Source organism: Antennarius striatus, chromosome 22, assembly GCF_040054535.1.
Source record: "Antennarius striatus isolate MH-2024 chromosome 22, ASM4005453v1, whole genome shotgun sequence".
NCBI classification, from domain to species: domain Eukaryota; kingdom Metazoa; phylum Chordata; class Actinopteri; order Lophiiformes; family Antennariidae; genus Antennarius; species Antennarius striatus.
In genome coordinates, this window is record NC_090797.1 from 15,887,501 (window position 1) to 15,908,203 (window position 20,703).

General features: G+C 47.2%; 3 protein-coding genes across 7 annotated transcripts in view; 1 reads left to right on the forward strand and 2 right to left on the reverse strand.

Annotated features, from left to right (window-relative positions):
- LOC137589544 (prolactin-like) overlaps nucleotides 1-3,158 on the forward strand; it is a 4,278-nt gene extending 1,120 nt beyond the window's left edge. Inside the window, exons 3-5 of the mRNA XM_068307378.1 lie at nucleotides 224-331; nucleotides 2,114-2,293; nucleotides 2,813-3,158. Of these exons, the coding sequence (XP_068163479.1) occupies nucleotides 224-331; nucleotides 2,114-2,293; nucleotides 2,813-3,001 (477 nt within the window). The 3' untranslated portion in view covers nucleotides 3,002-3,158. The remainder of the gene's footprint in view (nucleotides 1-223; nucleotides 332-2,113; nucleotides 2,294-2,812) is intronic.
- Nucleotides 3,159-3,615: 457 nt separating this feature from the next.
- On the reverse strand, nucleotides 3,616-9,530 carry hspa14 (heat shock protein 14). 4 transcript variants are annotated; one of them, XM_068307393.1, is made up of 14 exons: nucleotides 9,389-9,529; nucleotides 7,273-7,353; nucleotides 6,676-6,758; nucleotides 6,313-6,361; nucleotides 6,088-6,205; nucleotides 5,927-6,017; nucleotides 5,715-5,819; nucleotides 5,441-5,602; nucleotides 5,133-5,288; nucleotides 4,960-5,062; nucleotides 4,463-4,678; nucleotides 4,232-4,396; nucleotides 3,855-3,922; nucleotides 3,616-3,782 (listed from the first exon to the last, which is right to left on the reverse strand). In XM_068307393.1, the coding sequence occupies exons 1-14, from the start codon at nucleotides 9,443-9,445 to the stop codon at nucleotides 3,704-3,706; spliced, it is 1,533 nt and encodes a 510-aa protein (XP_068163494.1). In that variant the 5' UTR covers nucleotides 9,446-9,529; the 3' UTR covers nucleotides 3,616-3,703. The 4 variants fall into 4 exon arrangements, with proteins under 4 accessions (XP_068163494.1, XP_068163495.1, XP_068163492.1 ...); XM_068307394.1 differs by having other exon boundaries at nucleotides 6,088-6,193; nucleotides 9,389-9,528; XM_068307391.1 differs by having other exon boundaries at nucleotides 4,232-4,678; nucleotides 9,389-9,530.
- A 1,081-nt stretch (nucleotides 9,531-10,611) lies between these two features.
- LOC137589266 (beta-2-microglobulin-like) lies at nucleotides 10,612-15,267 on the reverse strand. Of its 2 annotated transcripts, none has more exons than XM_068306890.1 (4): nucleotides 15,107-15,267; nucleotides 13,076-13,348; nucleotides 11,551-11,587; nucleotides 10,612-11,456 (listed from the first exon to the last, which is right to left on the reverse strand). In XM_068306890.1, exons 1-3 carry the CDS (start codon nucleotides 15,174-15,176, stop codon nucleotides 11,574-11,576), a joined length of 357 nt encoding a protein of 118 aa, XP_068162991.1. In that variant the 5' UTR covers nucleotides 15,177-15,267; the 3' UTR covers nucleotides 10,612-11,456; nucleotides 11,551-11,573. The 2 variants fall into 2 exon arrangements, with proteins under 2 accessions (XP_068162991.1, XP_068162990.1); XM_068306889.1 differs by having other exon boundaries at nucleotides 10,612-11,473.
- Between the last annotated feature and the right edge of the window lie 5,436 nt (nucleotides 15,268-20,703).

The window sequence follows — 20,703 nt, forward strand, 5'->3', positions numbered from 1 at the left end:
ACATCTGAATGAGTTTCAATCAAGAACTCTGAAGCTCCATGTCATGTCAGGGGATGGTAACCCATGTAGGTGGTGACGTAGAGATGACTAACACAATGACAGCTCAGGGAACACACACAGATCTTCATTGATTCATTCACCACTTCTGTACTCCAGCCACGCTTGACATTTAGATCACACCTGACCTCTGACATTTCATTCTTGCTTCCTATGTTCCTGTCAGGAGCAGTACTTCCTGTCCAGTAAGAACCAAATCGGCCGGGTCAGTCGCACCTGTCACACCTCCACCATCCTCACCCCAAATGGAAAAGAGAACGCTCAGAGAATGGGGGTGAGTGTTTCCTCTGGTTCTTCTGTGCTGTCCACCACAGTGAGATAGTAAAGAACAGAAGAAGGCTTCAGGTGGAACGTTTGAATTTAGAACGATGCAGGCGTCACGTCCTCATATACATTTCCTGAAAAAACTCTCTGGTCATTTGTCAAATTGTGTCTACTAAAATGTTAGCAGCGTCATTCTAATGTGGTTGTAGAACGCTGGATATAAAATGAACTGTAAAATCAGAGTGTTTCTCTGTTTTCTCTGGTCCTTCTAACGTTCCTCCAGCAGAGACGTCCACACATCTGTTTGAAGCCAAAGCCCAGTGCTATGAAGACGAGTCTGTGGATGATGTAGCTTTTTATTCAGAGGGTCACTACAGGACCAGGACCACCAGGCCTGATCCGGGTCCCCTCAGGAGGTCGGTCCTACCACTGGGGTCTGACAGGCAGCAGCTTTGTAGCAGATATTACTTCAAAACTACTCTCTATTGCCATGTCTGCTAATCAGGATGCTGTGCGCCAAAAAACGCTGATTATTAAATGTTTAAACCTCAGCTTGATACTGTGATGAACGTTCAATGTTAAATGACGGCGCTGGTGAACACGTCGTCTGGGTTGGGAGGAACCGGTGCCTCTAACGTCTTGGTGATGTCTGAAGAGCTATCTCATTAAATAGTGATCCAGCTCTAGGATCCTCTCCTTCAGCGTTAGCTTCAGAGCTACAGCAGCGTAGCGCAGACCGTTTGAACTTTCCTTTTTAATTATCAGTCTAAAGATGTTTTATTCTGAAAAGTGACTTCTGTGTGGGATGAGGCACAAACGAATGTATGCGGGTTTCTGTAGTTAACATACCTTTGTGTTTCGTCTCGTACTTTTTGCTGTACTGCCTGTGTTGTACTACCTGTTGTACTTCCTGTTGTAATGCCTGTTGTACTTCCTGTTGTTCTGCCTGTGTTGTACTGCCTGTGTTGTACTGCCTGTTGTACATCCCATTGTACTGCCTGTTGTACTGCCTGTTTACCGTGGGTCAGAGAGGACTGCAATTTCCTCTGTGCTGTATGTCGTGCATGTATGGTCCACTTGACAATAGATCTGACCTTGACTCTGACCAGGCGTGGTTGTCTCCGTTACCCCTGGATGGGACCGGCTCATTGCAGAGAAACAAGCTCAGGTCTCCACTAATTCTCATTATTATTGTTTGGCCGACTTGTTCACCCTTTTATATAGAAATAATCAGTATTTCTCCTACGGTGAATTGTAAGTTGTTATATTTCAAAATCAACCTCATCAGCGCAGTCACTGGAATTGAGTGCATCAATTATCAGTTATGGAGCAAATGAAGTGCTTTATGTCTTCAGAAAGCAGTGAAAATACAGAAATAAAAATACTGTTTGAGAGGAAATCAGCCAGTGGCATTAAACAGGTTCGGGGCGGCTGCTGTAGACCATCAGCTGGTGTCTCCAGCGCTCCCTGATGTTCCCTTCATGATGCCTGAGAGGAGCTGAAGACAGGCTCTTGGCTGCTGTTCAGAGATGCTGTACCCATGTAGGTGATCCTGATGTCCTACTGAGACAGGTGTGTCCTTCCAGTCCTGCTGCCACTGGAGCTCCAGTTGGAACTGTGTGTGGTCTACACAGTGTAGCTCATGTTCTCTGGCAACACACTTCATTTTTATATCCAGCGTTCCTCATATTGAAAACTGTAAAATTGACTCCAAATTCTTGTTTTAACATTGATTTGCATGATGGGAAATAATCTGATTATACTTTATCTACCTGTGCTGTTGTTCCCGTAGAGAGAGGAGCTGACGGCGGTCATCCTAAAGCTGCTTCAGGCCTGGAGGGGTCCTCTGTGGCACTTCCACCAAACTATGGCCCACCACCAGAGCGAGAACAACTTCAGCTCCAGTAGAGCTCTGGACATGAGAGACATGGTGCATGAACTCCATAAAGGTGTGGAGAGACTGGCTGACAAGGTATGTCTGTTGGTACAGGAGGCCATGCTCCTACTGACGGCTCTCTTTCCAGAGGTGTTGGCTTCACGCACCAGCGACACAACAGGGTTTCAAACTTAGGGTGTGTCGATGGTAGCCAGTGATGCCCCAACTCAATCAAAATATCACATTTGGAAATCAGAGGCCAATGTAGCTTCTGTTCTGAATGGAGTGAGATGACAAACCTTCTGCTGCACAACAGAAACTAAACCTACCGCTCGCCCTCAGGCTGGTGGGTTACCATTGCATTGTTCAGGTACCAAACAGAAGCTACCAGCAAACCCAGTGAAGTCAGTTCTAGAGGTTCTCTTGATGAATCAGCCTCCACTGGTTTCTCCACCAGAGTCCTTCAGCAGATCAAATCCTCTGAACCAGCAGCATTGTGTTCTACCCCCCTACAGAATTAACCGATGAATCAGATACCCTTCCCAGCCCGGTACTGTCCCAGATGTGAGCACTGTTCTGACCCTCGTCCTTGTGGGTGGGTGTTGTCCTTCACAGATGCGTATGTTGGGCATCAGCAACTCCGTCAGTAGCGCTGCTGTTCCTGAGACGTCGCCCTCTGATGCCGCTGAGTGGCGCCTGATGACGGACTACGACCTCCTTTACTGCTTTCGCCGAGATTCCAACAAGGTCCAGAACTACCTGAAGATCCTGAAGTGTCGCATCGCTCCAGAGAACGGATGCTAACATCCAGAACACCATGTAGGCCATGTTTACCGTCTGGAAGATCGGCATGCTGGGATGGAAACACTAGGCTTACAGACTACATGGATAAAGCTGTGTGTGTGTGTGTTCTGTCTGTAGGGTATGACATGTGGACTAGTTCACACGTCTGTTCACAACAACTGACGTGCTACCGAAACACTCTGCCCAACAGACCCACGCTTCAGGGACGAACCAAAACTGACTAGAACACTATGGAACACGTGTATTACATGTATATGATGTCATATAAAACATGGATGTAAAGTCGTTTGGTCATTCCTTCAGAAAAACACCGACTAAAGAAACACCGACTAAAAAAAACACCGACTTAAGCAATACTGACTCCAGAAACACTGACTCAAGAAACACTGACTAAAGTCAGACTAATAAGCGACCTAAAAACAGGAAACCGCTTTTAAAACAAAGACGAGGACCTCAATCCCAGACAGTCACTTGTGTCCAGTGAGAGCTCAGGACTACTCAGGGTGTTTGTGTACAAACTGGACCCACACAGGTAGTAACTGAGGGCTGGAAGCAGGTGAAGACTTAACATTATGAATGGTGAGTGAACACATGAACGAGTCCAACACCAACAATAAAGACTGGAACTGTGTTTATTCAACGAAAGACCCTAAAAGAACAAATGTGCATTGATGTGTTGGCGTCTGGACTGGATGGGTGGTTTCAGGACGCGGCGGCGATGGTGATGACCTCAGGTCGTCCGCTGCTCTGCTCCAGACAGGAAATGTGAACGGTGCCATCCCTGTGAGGTACACAACCGTCATAAAGCACAGTGGCATCAAAACCCCGCCTGACCATCCCAGAGGGGGCGTACCTCTTCATGGTCACCACCGTGTCGATGTCGTGGTGGTCCTCTCTGGACGGTAAGTCCCTCAAGACGATCTACGAGTCAGAAGTAAAGGCATTCAGTCCAACTGTTCTTTTAAATCATTTGACATTTAATCAGAATGTAGGTGATGTTCAATAAAACCAAGGGCGGTAACAAATGGAGATGTTTAATCGTGTAGGACGGTCTGATGGCCTACGACACCCTGAACTAAGAACAAAGGTCACTGCTTGTTTCAAAGTCCTGTTTGCGTACACCTGCACACCTGCTCAGGTGTGTCTGTGTAAACTCATCAGGTCACACCTGACCCAGAGCGACGGGGCCCTCTAACGCTCGTTAGACTTCCTGTGTGGGCGTGTCCACACCTGTGCTAGCTTCACTGGCTGCTCCCTGCGGACCCTCTGGTAGATCTCCAGGCAGAGGGAGGACAGCCTCCCTTCTCCACTCAGGATGTGGTGTCTGCGGGCGGGGAGGGGGGTGCCGGACGGCAGCAGGACGGTGAACGCCTCCGCTCTGCATTCGTCCACCTCCTGAAACCAGACGAGATGAGAACACGCCTCCTCCAGGTGCTGGAGGGGTCCGCTGTGACGGCGTACCTTCACCAGGATGTCGGCGGCAGAGACGTCCACGGTGACGGACTCCTCCTCGGGGGGGAGCCCGTCTCTGCCCACCAGCAGACCTGCCTGAAGAGCTGCCCCCACAGCGATGACCTCATCAGGAGGCGCCGAGCAGAGGAGCTCCACATCTGGAAAGATCTCACGGATCATCTGCTGGAGACGAGGGATCCTGGCCGAGCCGCCGCAGAGAACCACCTGCAGCACACGCACACACACACACGCACGCACGCACACACACGCACGCACGCGCACACACACACACACGCGCACACACGCACACACACGCGCACACACACACGCACGCACACGCACGCACGCACACGCACGCACGCACACACACACACACACACACACACACACACACACACACACACACACACACACACACACACACACCGAGCTCAGCCAGGAGCCGCTGGGACGACGCTTACAGCGTCAGAACCAACACATCAGCAGGAAGAGGAGACACACGGCACCTTGTTGATGTCGCCGGTGGAGAGTCCCGCCTCCTCCAGCAGCGCTTTGATTGGCTGGATGCTCTTGTTAAAGAGTGACGAGCAGAGCAGCTCGAACCGGGCCCTGAGAAGACAAACCCAGTCAGAACCTCCTGTCCCCACTCGAGCCCGTCCCCGTGGGACCCGGACCTCACCGGGACACGTTGCACTCGAAGTCCATGCCGTTGTGCAGCGAGTCGACGAAGCAGTTGGCCGATCCCAGAGAGGACAGCGAGTGTTTGGCCATGTCCGCCCCGTTCATCAGCTTCAGCATCGCACGCGCGTTACTGCTCACGTCATGCTTGAACGTTCTGCAGACAGAATGGAGCTACAGCATTACCAACAAGCCACGGTTAGCACAATGCTAGCAGTGAAGGACTGCTCTTTATCATATTTAACTTTATGAGTTTAATGTTTGAAGGACTGCGTCACAGGTCACATGCATAGAGAGACCCCCCCGTACCGTTTGAACTCGGCGGCGAGGTGCTGGGCCAGGGCCTGGGTGAAGCTCTCCCCCCCGATGCTGTGGTCAGTGTGGGTGTGGAGAACCCGGAAGATTCCTCCGTTGACCTGCAGCACCGTCACGCTGAGAGACGTCCCCCCCAGCTTGTAGACCAGAACATGGCTGCCAATAGAGATCAATACAGAGATCACGTTCTGATGTCAGGGTGGATGCGTTGACAGTACAGACAGTTTCAGTAATAACAGCCAATCAGAAAGCAGCAGCGGTGACGCACCCCCTCCCTGAAGAGCAGTCCTGTCCGATGTTGTAGGCCAGAACAGCAGCAGCAGGCTCGTGGATCAGCCTCAGCACATGGAAGCCCGCCGCCTCCGCAGCCTCCCTGAGGAGGCCAGGAGCCAGGAGTCAGTGTGAAACACACACACACACACACACACACACACACACACACTGTGGACACGGGTGCTAGTGGGCAGCCACCTGTCCTACCTCAGAGCACGTTTCTGTGCGTGTGCAAACTCAAAGGGGACGGTGATGACGGCCTCCGTGACGTCAGAGCCCACCGCAGACTGGGCCGTTTCTGTCGAGACAGCAACATTAGATTGTGTGTGTGTGTGTGTGTGTGTGTGTGTCTCCGTCCCATGACGTACCCTTCATTTTCTGGAAGATGAGTTTGGCGGCGTCCTCTGGGGCCACGTACTGCGTCTGTTCTCCGGCTGTGATCTCATAGTAGGGCTTCTCCTGCCGGTCGACCACCTGAACACACACCTGCTCACGTCACCGTGTCACACTCATCTGCTGTGGCTTCAACGTGTCATGGTGACAGCAGCAGTCAGACAACAGCAGCAGTCAGACAACAGGACGGTCACACTCACCTGACATTTGGTCTGTGTTTTGTGAGTTTGTGTCTCCGGATCATCAAAACTGTAAAATGATAGAAAAATGAACAGGCTGTGCTACACAATTGTAATACGCACACACAATCAATCAATCATTCATAATCAATCACTTCATTGTACAGGTAACTGGTCTGCGTCCTGGAGCACTGGACTAAGACTAAAACCTGAGAATTTACAGACAGACACTGCCTGAGGAAGAGCTCCAGTTCAGAGGGTAAGACCAACCCAACTGCCCCCATCCTGTCCAGGTGTGTGCCCTGGCACTGGACTAACTGCCCCTGTCCTGACAGTGGGTCTGCTGTAGCAAGAGGACTTGTCAGGAGAACAGAAGGACGTTACCTTCTGCCCAGAACTTGCTTCACTTTGACAACAGTGTTGGCAGAGTTTCGGACCCGACCTTGTTTCGCTGCAATGCCGACGATCTGAAAAACATCGAGGTTAGTCCATCAGCACACCGGAGGTGAACCGTCAACACCCACGTGTTTGTGATGGACACACACGAGATGTCCACACACTGTCAATGCAACATCTCCTGCCAAAGCACAATGATATACGACACACGAGCCGTGCTTCAGGACTCCACCACTAGTGGGCAGTGTTATGCGTGTCCCCAGTGTCATTTCATCATCTGACACGTTTCATGCTGGATGTTCGCAGACGTAAAGAAGGAAGACTTTCATACACAAAACAGATTTAGCAGATTTTAAGACAATATTGATGAAAAGCAGTGTTATTGAATAAGATACCAACACTGATCAAACATACATACAACACTGATCACAATAAAACACTAAAATGTACCGACTGAGGTGATCGGTGATTTATGTAATCAATACATTGACAGAGGTGCTTTATTTTTGTAGGTTGTGCTATCTCACCTGGTCAGGTATTCAGGTATGTTTCCTACCTGATCAGGTGTACAGGTGTGTGACCTACCTGCTCCGTATCTCTGTAGGCCACCACGGCAGGAGTTACTCTGTCTCCTGCATCATTCGCTACCACTGCAGCCTGTCCATCCTGGACACACACACACACACACACACACACACACACACACACACACACACACACACACACACACACACACACACACACACACACACACACACACACACACACACACACACACACACACACACACACACACACACACACACACACACACACACACACACACAGATGAAGGTTCGAGCTGAAAGTAAGGGATGCCGTCAAGCTGAATCATATTAAATCTTGTTGAATTGTGTGACTCCAGAGGCAGCTGACGGGCAGCTCGGTTAGTCGCGAGGGCAAAAACTCGGGTCTGTGAGGAGTTTGGGGGGGCCGTGGAGGAAGACTATCGGTCAGCCTCGAAGAAATTCTGGCAAACGTCTGAAGGGGAAAGCGGTGCACAGCCAACACTGTTAACAGTAGAGGAGGAGAGCTGCTGACCTCGACTGGGGACATTGTCGGGCGGTGGAAAGAACACTCTGAGGATCTCCTCAGTCCCACCACCATGTCTGACACAGAGGAAGCAGAGGCTGAGGTGAGGTGAGACTCGTGAGACTCGTCCATCACCCCAGATGAAGTCACCGAGGCGGTTGCCAAACTCCTCAGTGGCAAAGCCCCGGGGGTGGATGAGATTCGCCCTGAGTACCTCAAGTCTCTGGATGTGGAGGGACTGTCATGGTTGACATGTCTCTGTCACATCACATGACAGTCGGGGACAGTACCTCTGGATTGGCAGACCGGGGGAGGGTGTGTTCCAACCCCTCCTCAGCCTCCTGAGGAAAGTCTATTCAAGGGTACTGGGGAGGAGGAGGACAGTGTTTTTGCTCTTTGTTCATGTTACCACGACAATGCCCAATTCCTCCATTGCGGTATCAGTAAGTCACACCGGGTGAAGCCCCTGACCCACAAGGACTTCCAGAATGAGCTGTGGCCCAGCTGGACATGAGCGGCAGACCAAGCTCTGCCACGTCACGTGTTCAGGAGTACTACCTACGTGACGTGGTGCTGTGTCTCATTCTGAACAGAAACTGCTCTAAAGCGTGGCGTAAGTGCTAATGGCGACCCTTTTGGAGTTCAAAACCAGATCCATGAGCATGGTTTTGGTTTTTATGTGCAATAAAATACAACTTCTCCATTTTTGAACGTGACTGTGTGTTTTGTCTATTAACAACAATCTGTCATCTCTCCATAGAGAGGAAGTTGTGCTGAAGAACAGACCAGGAATGGCTTTGTTAACCATTGTTAGTGGGGCTCATGAGGCGAATATCAGACGTACCAAAGCACGGCCGCCATAGGTCAAGGCTCTGAGAGTTAGGGGTCTGAGATGGAGGGACATCTGTCTGTCCATCACATCCTACAGACAGGTGTCTGTCCAGAAACAGGGACCTGACTAACCGTGGTTTGTTCGTTTACAGTCAAACGTTTTCAGGGGTCAGAAAGTCTGAACCGGAGGACCGAACTACCGACAACACCCGACCGGCCCTCACCGACAGCCTGTCCCCGGGAGCACCGACCCTCACCGACCCGGGAGCCCCGGCCCTCACCGACCCGGGAGCCCCGGCCCTCACCGACAGCCTGTCCCCGGGAGCCCCGGCCCTCACCGACAGCCTGTCCCCGGGAGCCCCGACCGGCCCTCACCGACCCGGAGCCCCGGCCCTCACCGACCCGGGAGCCCCGGCCCTCACCGACCCGGGAGCCCCGGCCCTCACCGACCCGGGAGCCCCGGCCCTCACCGACAGCCTGTCCCCGGGAGCCCCGACCGGCCCTCACCGACCCGGGAGCCCCGGCCCTCACCGACCCGGGAGCCCCGGCCCTCACCGACAGCCTGTCCCCGGGAGCCCCGACCCTCACCGACAGCCTGTCCCCGGGAGCCCCGACCGGCCCTCACCGACCCGGGAGCCCCGGCCCTCACCGACCCGGGAGCCCCGGCCCTCACCGACCCGGGAGCCCCGGCCCTCACCGACCCGGAGCCCCGACCGGCCCTCACCGACCCGGGAGCCCCGACCCTCACCGACCCGGGAGCCCCGGCCCTCACCGACCGGGAGCCCCGGCCGACACTCACCCGGACCACGGCCACACAGGCGCTGGTGTAGCCGAAGTGGACCCCGATGGCCGCCATGCTGGAACGACTGGATGGACACGAGCTCACGCGCTTGCGCAGTGCGGTCCGCCTTGATGAAGTACTTCCGGTTCAAGCTGGGTGTCGTTCACCAAGCGGAAGTGTCGGACGGTGACCCGGAAGTGTAAACAGGTACTGGAGTTCAAACGAGAGCAGACACGAAATGTCCACGTTGTTAAAGTTTAATGTTTAAAGACATTAATATTAAACACGTTAACAAATAAAACGTGTTAAAGTAATTTTTGTGTTAAACCCGAACATAAACCAGACCAGATGTTTAACATTCATGACTGTACCGCTGGAGGAAAGAAGAAATGTAACATCACTAATTACATCACTAACTACATCACTAATTACATAACTACATCACTAATTACATAACTAATTACATTACTACATCACTAATTACATAACTAATTACATTACTACATCACTAATTACATAACTACATCACTAATTACATAACTACATCACTAATTACATAACTACATCACTAATTACATAACTAATTACATAACTAATAACATAACTAATTACATCACAAATTACATAACTAATTACATCACTACATAACTAATTACATAACTAATAATATAACTAATTACATCACTAATTACATAACTAATTACATAACTACTTACATAACTAATTACATCACTAATTACATTACTAACTACATCACTAATTACATAACTAATACATAACTACATAACTAATTACATAACTAATTACATAACTAAATAACTAATTACATAACTAATAACATAACTAATTACATCACTACATAACTAATTACATAACTAATAACATAACTAATTACATCACTACATAACTAATCACATAACTAATAACATAACTAATTACATAACTACATAACTAATTACATAACTAATAACATAACTAATTACGTCACTACATAACTAATTACATAACTAATAACATAACTAATTACATAACTAATTACATCACAGGATTGTTTAATACACTTCATAGAACAGTTTAAATTCAACGTTGCTGCTGCCGCTTTGACACCATCCTCCCATTTACTTTGTGTGTGTAGGTGTGTGTGTGTGTGTGTGTGTTAATTACTGTTAAGTCACCACATTTAAATATTATTTATTATACATCCCTGCATATACGGTAGTCATGAAAAAATTAAGACACCCTTTAAATAATTATCTCTTTATTAAAGAATATTCACATGTCGATTACCAATCTTATTTTTATTCATTTCTGGAAAAGAAAGTGATTTAAGTGCTGTCAATCAAAAATGAATGTTTTCCCCAACAAACAAAAGATCTGCACATCATTGTGTTTTGAGAACAGCCTCTCATCAAACATGGCTCATTGTTGCAATGGAATTCAGTGTTTTTGTGGACATTACAAATGCCTCATGTTTCCACCTGAACCAGTCTGACATCTGGAATATAATTTCATAGAATAACTTTACAGCAAGACATCTGTAATTGTTTTGACTTCAGTTTAAAATATCTCAAATATAATATTGGGGTAAATTTGTTTCCGGTTATTCCTAATTCAAATTTTATAGAATAACAGCTTCATTTTAATTTCTTCAAAATAAAAATAACTACTAAGAAGAGTACGGATAAATCAATATGTAAAACTAGATTTATTACCAGGCAAAAAAAAAAATCAGAATTCAGCTGCAAATACCCGTGTGGCAGATAAGAATAAAATGCCCTGCAAGAGAGGGAGTGAAAGCTATTAAATGTTAGGATGAAAAGTGTTTCCATTGCTGACTTTTCTTCTAGTAAGAAACTGAAGCTGCAAAACAGGCCTAGTGAGATATTTGGGATATAATCTGTCGTGAGACGTGACAGGATAAAGCTGGTGAGGCAGCACCTGAAGCACAATCCTGGACAGTGTCTTCATGAAGGCCAAAAAGCCTTTACCAAATTTCTGATGCAAAAGATTAAGCGCTGATTTCATTTGTGATACTAAGAAGACAAAGCCCACTGTTCCTGAAACAGCATTCCGATCTTCTGTTACCCTAGAGAAACACCAGACCTGTGAATCAGTTATTACAGTTATTACATTGTATTGCAATGATTGCTTCATAAAGTGAGAATAAATGCAGTACATACGTGTAACATGTGGAGCATGAGGTTTACACGTCAGCTTCTGTGTAGAGAAAGAAAAGCCAGGTTGAGACGCTGCCCTCCACACCCCCTCATTGAGCATTAAGAACCTCCAGTGTGGTCAGGGTCACCCCTAACCCTAACCCTACACCCCAACTCCACCGTTTCCAGTGGTTTGTGTATTTATCGGTTAGTCAAGCAGGACAACTCAGATGTTACTGTTTTTTTCTATGGTGGAGTTAAAAACGGACGCTGATCCAAAGAAATATGTTGACATGTTCAAAAAAGAAATAGGAAATAGGAAACGTCGTTGTGTCTCAATAAGCAAAGTGAATGTAGCAACTAAAGTACTAAAAGAAACCTTTATAACAACTTATTGATCCATAATGGATGATCAAAGAGGGATAGGATCAGTCTACTTATTTGATCAACTTTTAAGAATGAACACTTCACATATTTAACATTTAATATTTGATGTCTTCTGGGAACTGTCAAACTACTTTTTGTGTGGACGCTCATTTTCAAAGTGAATAATTCTAAATAAAAGGAGTAGAGTTGTGTTTGAGTCTGTGATGCTTCAGATCACTTCCTGTCTGATCCAGTTTTAATGGAGCTGGCAGAGCAAAGTATTGATCTGAACGTTATTCAGAGCTTTTGATGAAACTCACAGAGTTCAATAGTACATAGTACTATGTACTATTGAACATACATACAGAACACACTACCTACATAACACACTACCTACATACATAACACACTACCTACATACATAACACACTACCTACATACAGAACACACTACCTACATACAGAACACACTACCTACATACAGAACACACTACCTACATACATAACACACTACCTACATACAGAACACACTACCTACATACAGAACACACTACCTACATACAGAACACACTACCTACATACATAACACACTACCTACATACAGAACACACTACCTACATACAGCCGGTGAATATTTGAATTAAAGGCAAAGAAAACTATTGAGTGGATAGCAAAAGTGGACAAAAATCTTTACAACATCTTTCTTTCTCGAACATTTTTTTAAGAATGACAACTAGGCTTTAACATTAACGTAAAAACAGTTGTGTCATTATTAATAACGTCATTAAAGTTAACAGTTTGTTTAGCCTTTAAATATTACTATTGGTAGAACTCAATCCTTGCACACGACTTCTACCGTTTATTGTGTTTTTACTTTTAGGATGCATAAACGTCATGTTGGGATGTACAGCTTTTTTTGAAGCGCATCCCAGGGATGCACTACTTTCTGGAGGTAAAATGAACTCTGATTACTACGTATAAATTCAGACACATTGTATTGTAATACTTGGGTTTCTAAAGGACTTTTAAAAGTTGGTCCTTTTGGACATAAACCCCGAGCAGACTGGTGTAGTCGTGACATCCTAAGAACACAAATCATTTCCTGTTGTTTCATTGGTGGTGAACCTGTGAGGTCAGCAGTAGGTGATGAGGTTGTGTGGATGCGGACAACAGACGGTACCCACCCCACACGTAGGTCCTGGCCTTCCCCATGTGAGTCACCCTGCAGGCAAATTCCTGCCCCTCTGTGGGGGAGAAGCGCACATGTCGGGTCAGGTGGTAGTGCCAGTCCTCCTCGAAAGCCAGGTCCGTCTGTTCGGCCCCCGGCATGTCCTTCCCGTCCTGCAGCAGGTCGATGGTGATCTCTGGGGGGTGGAAGCCCGACACGTGACAGACGAACGTGTTGGGCTTCTCCCACTCCCCCGGCAGCCGGCTGTACACCTGGACCTTAGGGGGCGCTACAGGACAAACAACAGACATCAACAGGTTGGAGGCAATACTGGGAGGGTTGGCCCATCCATCCATCCATCCATCCATCCATCCATCCATCCATCCATCCATCCATCCATCCATCCATCCATCTATCCATCCATCCATCCTCAGCCACTTATCCACCTTACAGGTCACAGATGTTGCTGGAGCCTATCAGAGATGGCTATGGGCGAGGGGCGGGGTACACCCCAGACAAGACGCCATCATGGGACCACATGAAAGACACACACAGTCACCTACAGACATTTTGGTGTGACCAGTTCACCTCAGCGGCATGTTTCTGGAGGTGGGAGGGAGGTGGAGAACCCAGAGAGGACCCACGCAGACACGGGTAGAACACACAAACCCCACACAGACACGGGTAGAACACACAAACCCCACACAGACACGGGTAGAACACACAGACACAGGTAGGACACACAGACCCCACACAGACACGGGTAGAACACACAAACCCCACACAGACACGGGTAGAACACACAAACCCCACGCAGACACAGGTAGGACACACAGACACAGGTAGGACACACACACACAGGTAGGACACACAAACCCCACACAGACACGGGTAGAACACACAAACCCCACGCAGACACGGGTAGAACACACAAACCCCACGCAGACACAGGTAGGACACACAGACACAGGTAGGACACACACACACAGGTAGGACACACAAACCCCACACAGACACGGGTAGAACACACACACACACAGGTAGGACACACACACACAGGTAGAACACACAAACCCCACACAGACACGGGTAGAACACACACACACACAGGTAGGACACACACACACAGGTAGAACACACACACACAGGTAGAACACACAGACACGGGTAGAACACACACACACACAGGTAGGACACACAGACACGGGTAGAACACACACACACACAGGTAGGACACACACACACAGGTAGGACACACACACACAGGTAGAACACACAGACCCCCCACACACACAGGTAGGACACACACACACAGGTAGGACACACAGACCCCACACACACACAGGTAGGCCACACACACACAGGTAGGCCACACACACACAGGTAGAACACACACACACAGGTAGGACACACACAGGTAGAACACACAGACCCCACACACACACAGGTAGGACACACACACACAGGTAGGACACACACACACACAGGTAGAACACACACACACACAGGTAGGACACACACACACACACACAGGTAGGACACACACACACAGGTAGGACACACACACACAGGTAGGACACACACACACAGGTAGGACACACACACACAGGTAGGACACACACACACAGGTAGGACACACACACACAGGTAGGACACACAGACCCCACACACACACAGGTAGGACACACACACACAGGTAGGACACACATACACACACAGGTAGGACACACACACACAGGTAGGACACACACCCCACTCAGAAACACTCGTCAAACTCGTGGTGGATCTCCAACAGAAGGGCGCCCCCTAGCGTGAGGTTCCTAACGGAGGTTAGTAATGAAACTTCGTCCGTGGGCTACGGCGAGTGTGTGACGTCACGGGGGGGCCTGAACACGAGCCCTGAGTGTCGGTCCGTGACTCCCCACGGACTGGTACTGTCCTCAGTGGGACAAGCGTTATAACCGCTGCCTTATGGGCGGTCATCTGTCCATGGCGGCCGTCCTTGCTCGCCGTGACCGCCCCCCGGTGTGTCCACGCTGGTACTCACTGTCTTTGGTGAGGGAGGGGGCCCACAGGCACAGCAGACCCACGAGGAGCGCGCAGACGACCCCCTTCATGTCGGCTGGACGGTCTTTGTCCCCGATCAGAACCGAAAGTACGGCCGACCCGTCGCTCTGCCCCGCCTCGATCACGTGAGCCTCACGTCACGTGTCCGCGGACAACCCGGAAGTGGTGTGCGCGGCAGACTCGGGTGGTCCTGAAGGAACGGCGTGGAAAACGTGTTTTAAACGTGTTTTAAACGGTTTCAAACGGGTTTTAAACGGGTTTTAAACGTATTTTAAACGTGTTTTAAACGGGTTTTAAACGTGTTTTAAACGTGTTTTAAACGGGTTTTAAACGTGTTTTAAACGGGTTTTAAACGTATTTTAAACGTGTTTTAAACGGGTTTCAAACGGGTTTTAAACGTGTTTTAAACGTGTTTTAAACGTGTTTTAAACATGTTTTAAACGTGTTTTAAACGGTTTCAAACGGGTTTTAAACGGGTTTTAAACGGGTTTTAAACGAGTTTTAAACGTGTTTTAAACGTGTTTTAAACGGGTTTTAAACGTGTTTTAAACGTGTTTTAAACGGGTTTTAAACGGGTTTTAAACGGGTTTTAAACGTGTTTTAAACAGGTTTTAAACGGGTTTCAAACGGGTTTTAAACGTGTTTTAAACGTGTTTTAAACGTGTTTTAAACGTGTTTTAAACGTGTTTTAAACGTGTTTTAAACGGGTTTTAAACGAGTTTTAAACGGGTTTTAAACGGGTTTTAAACGAGTTTTAAACGTGTTTTAAACGTGTTTTAAACGTGTTTTAAACGTGTTTTAAACGTGTTTTAAACGGGTTTTAAATGTGTTTTAAACGGGTTTTAAACGAGTTTTAAACGGGTTTTAAACGTGTTTTAAACGTGTTTTAAACGGGTTTTAAACGTGTTTTAAACGTGTTTTAAACGTGTTTTAAACGGTTTTAAACGTGTTTTAAACGTGTTTTAAACGGTTTTAAACGTGTTTTAAACGTGTTTTAAACGTGTTTTAAACGTGTTTTAAACGTGTTTTAAACGTGTTTTAAACGGGTTTTAAACGTGTTTTAAACGGGTTTTAAACGTGTTTTAAACGGGTTTTAAACGTGTTTTAAACGTGTTTTAAACGGTTTTAAACGTGTTTTAAACGTGTTTTAAACGTGTTTTAAACGGGTTTTAAACGAGTTTTAAACGGGTTTTAAACGTGTTTTAAGGAGGAGGAGGAGGAGGCCCCCCCACAGCATGGGACCTCCATCTAGTTTTATCGTTGAGACACTGCCTGTAATAATCAAGTATTCCTGTTTAATGTTCGACTCTTCCCTCTTTCTGTTTTCACAGCGGAGTTTTTTTATCAGAGCATTCAGCAAACCCGTTTTTATTGATTTATGCTTCACCAAAGCAGAGTACACAAACCACATTGTATGATTACAAATATATTTTGTTTTATTTGTGAATTTTTTTCCTACTATTCATTATTTTTTAATGTGAATTTCATGTAAAAGTGATTATTTTGTCATTTGTTTTTTGTTAATAAACGTCAGTTTATATTTAATGTCAAGGTTGAATCCTTATTTATGCGGTGTCGATACCACAAACCTCTCAGTTTCAGTCCACACTGCTGTCGTCATGGTGATACTGCTGACTGGACTGTTGTCCTCAACCTACAAACAACAGGTTCGCAGAGGCTGTTCATAAGTCCTTATTAAATTTCAATCTATAATTGCAGGTGGCCCAGTGGGTGGCGCTGTCGCTGTCTCGGTTCCAGTCCTGTCTATGTGGGGTTTACATGTCCCCCGTGTCTCTGTGGGTTCTCCTGGGTTCTCCAGCTTCCTCCCACCTCCAAAAACATGCAGTTGAGGTGAAATGGTCATGTCAAAACTGTGTGTGTGCAGAAACTGTTTTCTTTTTGCCTTTCACCCACGGTCAGTTGTGATAGGCTTCAGCAACCCCCGTGACCCCAAACAACCAGAAGGAAATACATGAATGAATCTATGGTCTCCAGTTGAGGTCATTTAAATGTCATTACTACTCTTAATGCTAAAGTAATGTCATTACTACTCTAAATACTAATGTCATTACTACTCTTAATACTAAAATAATGTCATTACTACTCTTAATACTAATGTCATTACTACTCTTAATACTATAGTAATGTCATTACTACTCTTAATACTATAGTAATGTCATTACTACTCTTCACACTAAAATAATGTCATTACTACTCTAAATACTAAAGTAATGTCATTAGTACTCTTAATACTAAAATAATGTCATTACTACTCTTAATACTAATGTCATTACTACTCTTAATACTATAGTAATGTCATTACTACTCTCAATACTAATGTCATTATTACTCTTAACAATGTCATTATTACTCTTAATACCAATGTCATTACTACTCTTAATACTAAAGTAATGTCATTACTATTATAAATACTAATGTCATTACTACTCTTAATACTATAGTAATATCATTACTACTCTCAATACTAATGTCATTACTACTCTTAATACCAATGTCATTACTACTCTTAATACTAAAGTAATGTCATTCCCAAATGTAAATACTAATGTCATTACTACTCTTAATACTAAAGTAATGCCATTACTACTCTTAATACTGTCATTACTACTCTTAATACTAAAGTAATCCCATTACTTTAGTAATCCCATTACCTTAGTAATGGGATTTAGTAATGGGGCGGCAGTGGCTCAGCGGTAGAGCGGACGTCTTGGAACCAGACAGCGCCCAGCCATCGGCGGCTCGATTCCCGCTCCAGCCAGACATCTTCGGAGTGTGAGCTGACAGTGGGAGGTGTCAGCTCACCTCCCAGCCACTGCCGAGGCGCCCTTGAGCATGCGCCGTCCCCCCCCCACAAGCTGCACAAGCACCCTTGAAGTTGGACCCGTCCCAACTTTATATATATATATATAGGAGCTGGATAGTACTGGATAGTACAGTGGTTAAGTCAACTGACTTGAATGCAGGAGGTTGTGGGTTCGAATCCTGGTCGGGACAAACACTATCCAGTCAACGTGAAATGCGGAAAGGGGCGTGGTCTGGAATGCAGGAGGGCGTGGTCTGGAATGCAGGAGGGCGTGGGCGTGGCTTCGAACCCCAGACATGGCGGGCACTATCCAGTGAGGGTCCTTAGGCAAGACCCTTAATGCTATACGAGCCTACCTCAAACATGAGTGAACACAATAATGACAGAGTCATACCGGCTCGGACGTCGCCCGGGTTAACAAGGTCCGCGTCAGATGCTAGGGAACCAGGGCAATCTGATGAGAAATGGGCTACTGGAACAAGACACACATGGACAAGGGCGGAGAATACGGAGTTGTTGGAATGCTACTACACAAGTAATCCCAGAGAGAGGGGATATATGGGGCGGATGTGGGACCAATGGATGCTTCGAAACCCACAATCAAGGCTAACAAAGAAACAGCTGTTAGCCCAGTGTTCCAACATCCGTAACCGAAAACTGCTGTCACAACTAGAGATCGATGAAATACATATATATATAAAATAATGTCCCTCTCACCCTTGTGGGGTGGTATCTGTGTGTCATCCTCAAGCTCGGGTCCTCTACCAGAGGCCTGGGAGTCTGAGGGTTCTGCGCAGTATCTTAGCTGTTCCTAGGACTGCGCTCTTCTGGACAGAGGCTTCAGATGTTGTTCCAGGAATCTGCTGGAGCCACTCTTCCAGTTTGGGGGTCACTGCCCCAAGTGCTCCTACTACCACGGGGACCACATTAACCTTAACCTTCCACATCTGTTCCAGCTGTTCTTTCAACCCTTGATATTTCTCAATCTTTTCGTGTTCCTTCTTCCTGATGTTGGCGTCAGCTGGAATCTCCACATCTATCACCACTGCTCTCTTCTGCTCTTTGTCCATCACCACAATGTCAGGTTTGTTAGCCAGTAGCTGTTTGTCGGTCTGGAAGCTGAAGTCCCACAGGATCTTAGCCTCGTTGTTCTCAACCACCTTCGGTGGTATGTCCCATTGGGATTTGGGTACTTCTAGTCCATACCGGGTACAGATGTTCCTGTACACTATCACAGCTACTTGGTTGTGCCTTTCATGTATGCTGAGCTGGCGAGCATCTTACACCCTGTTACCACATGCTGGACTGACTCTGGGGCTTCTTTACATAGCCTGCACCTTGGGTCAGATCTACTGTGGTAGATATTGGCCTCTATTGCCCTTGTACTTAGGGCCTGTTCTTGTGCTGCCATGATCAGTGCCTCTGTGCTGTCTGTCAGTCCAGCTTTATTCAGCCATTGGTAGGTCTTCTTGATATCAGCCACTTCCTCTATCTGACGGTGGTACATGCCGTGTAGGGGCTTGTCCCTCCATGTTGTCTCCTCCTCCTCCTCCTCTTCCTCCTCAAGTTTCTGCTGTCTAAGGCATTCACTGAGCAGTTCATCTGTTGGGGCCATCTTCTTGATGTACTCTTGGATTTTTGATGTCTCATCCTGGACAGTGGCCCTGATGCTCACTAGTCCTCGGCCTCCCTCTTTCCGCTTAGTGTACAGCCTCAGGGTGCTGGACTTGGGGTGAAACCCTCCATGCATGGTGAGGAGGCTCTCTAGTCTTGATATCTGTGGCTTCTATCTCCTCCTTTGGCCAGCTTATGATCCCAGCGGGGTATCTGATGACCGGCAGTGCATACATGTTGATGGCTCGGACCTTGTTCTTGCCATTCAGCTGACTTCTCAGGACTTGCCTTACTCTCTGGAGGTATTTGGCTGTGGATGACTTCCTTGCGGCCTCCTCATGGTTGCCATTAGCCTGTGGGATTCCAAGGTATTTGTAGCTGTCCTTGATGTCTTCTATCCTGCCTCCTGGTAGGTTGACCCCTTCAGTTCTGATCATCTTGCCTCTTCTTGATACCATCCGGCCACATTTGTCTAATCCGAATGACATCCCTATGTCGTCGCTGTAGATCCTGGTGGTGTGGATCAGTGAGTCAATTTCTCGCTCATTCCTGGCATACAGCTTGATGTCATCCATGTAGAGGAGATGGCTGATTGTTGTCCCGCTTCGGAATCGGTATCCGTAGCCACTCTTTGTGATGATGTGACTGAGGGGGTTCAGGCCTATGCAGAACAGCAGTGGTGATAGTGCATCCCCTTGGTATATGCCGCACTTGATGTTAACTTGGGCAATTGGCTTGGAGTTAGTCTCCAGGGTTGTCACAACTAGAGATCAATGAAATATATATATATATATATATATATATATATATATATATATATATATATATATGCATGTACAAAAAAAAAAACTGGAGTGGAAAACATAATTTCCCCATTGTGTGGACCATAAAGGTGGATTATTATCCATCCATCCATCTTCCACCGCTTATCCGTAGTCGGGTCGCGGGGGCAGCCGCTTCAACAGGGAGCCCCAAACTTCCCTTTCCCCCCACATCCACCAGCTCTGACTGGGGGATCCCAAGGCGTTCCCAGGCCAGTGTTGACATATAATCCCTCCACCTGGTCCTGGGTCTGCCCCGAGGTCTCCTCCCAGCTGGACGTCTCCAGAAACACCTCCCTAGGGAGGCGTCCCGGAGGC

What these genes read in the sequence shown, in the direction of transcription:
- hspa14 (XM_068307391.1), bottom strand. Translation starts at nt 9,445, where the DNA reads ATGGCGGCCATCGGGGTCCACTTCGGCTACACCAGCGCCTGTGTGGCC. An exon ending in AAGCAAGTTCTGGGCAGAAG is followed by an intron (nt 6,362 to 6,675) that starts GTAACGTCCTTC and finishes ATCATTTTACAG; the next exon opens with TTTTGATGATCCGGAGACAC. An exon ending in GACTGCTCTTCAGGGAGGGG is followed by an intron (nt 5,603 to 5,714) that starts GTGCGTCACCGC and finishes CTCTATTGGCAG; the next exon opens with CCATGTTCTGGTCTACAAGC.
- LOC137589266 (XM_068306890.1), bottom strand. Translation starts at nt 15,176, where the DNA reads ATGAAGGGGGTCGTCTGCGCGCTCCTCGTGGGTCTGCTGTGCCTGTGG. An exon ending in CCCCTCCCTCACCAAAGACA is followed by an intron (nt 13,349 to 15,106) that starts GTGAGTACCAGC and finishes TTTGTCCTGTAG; the next exon opens with CGCCCCCTAAGGTCCAGGTG.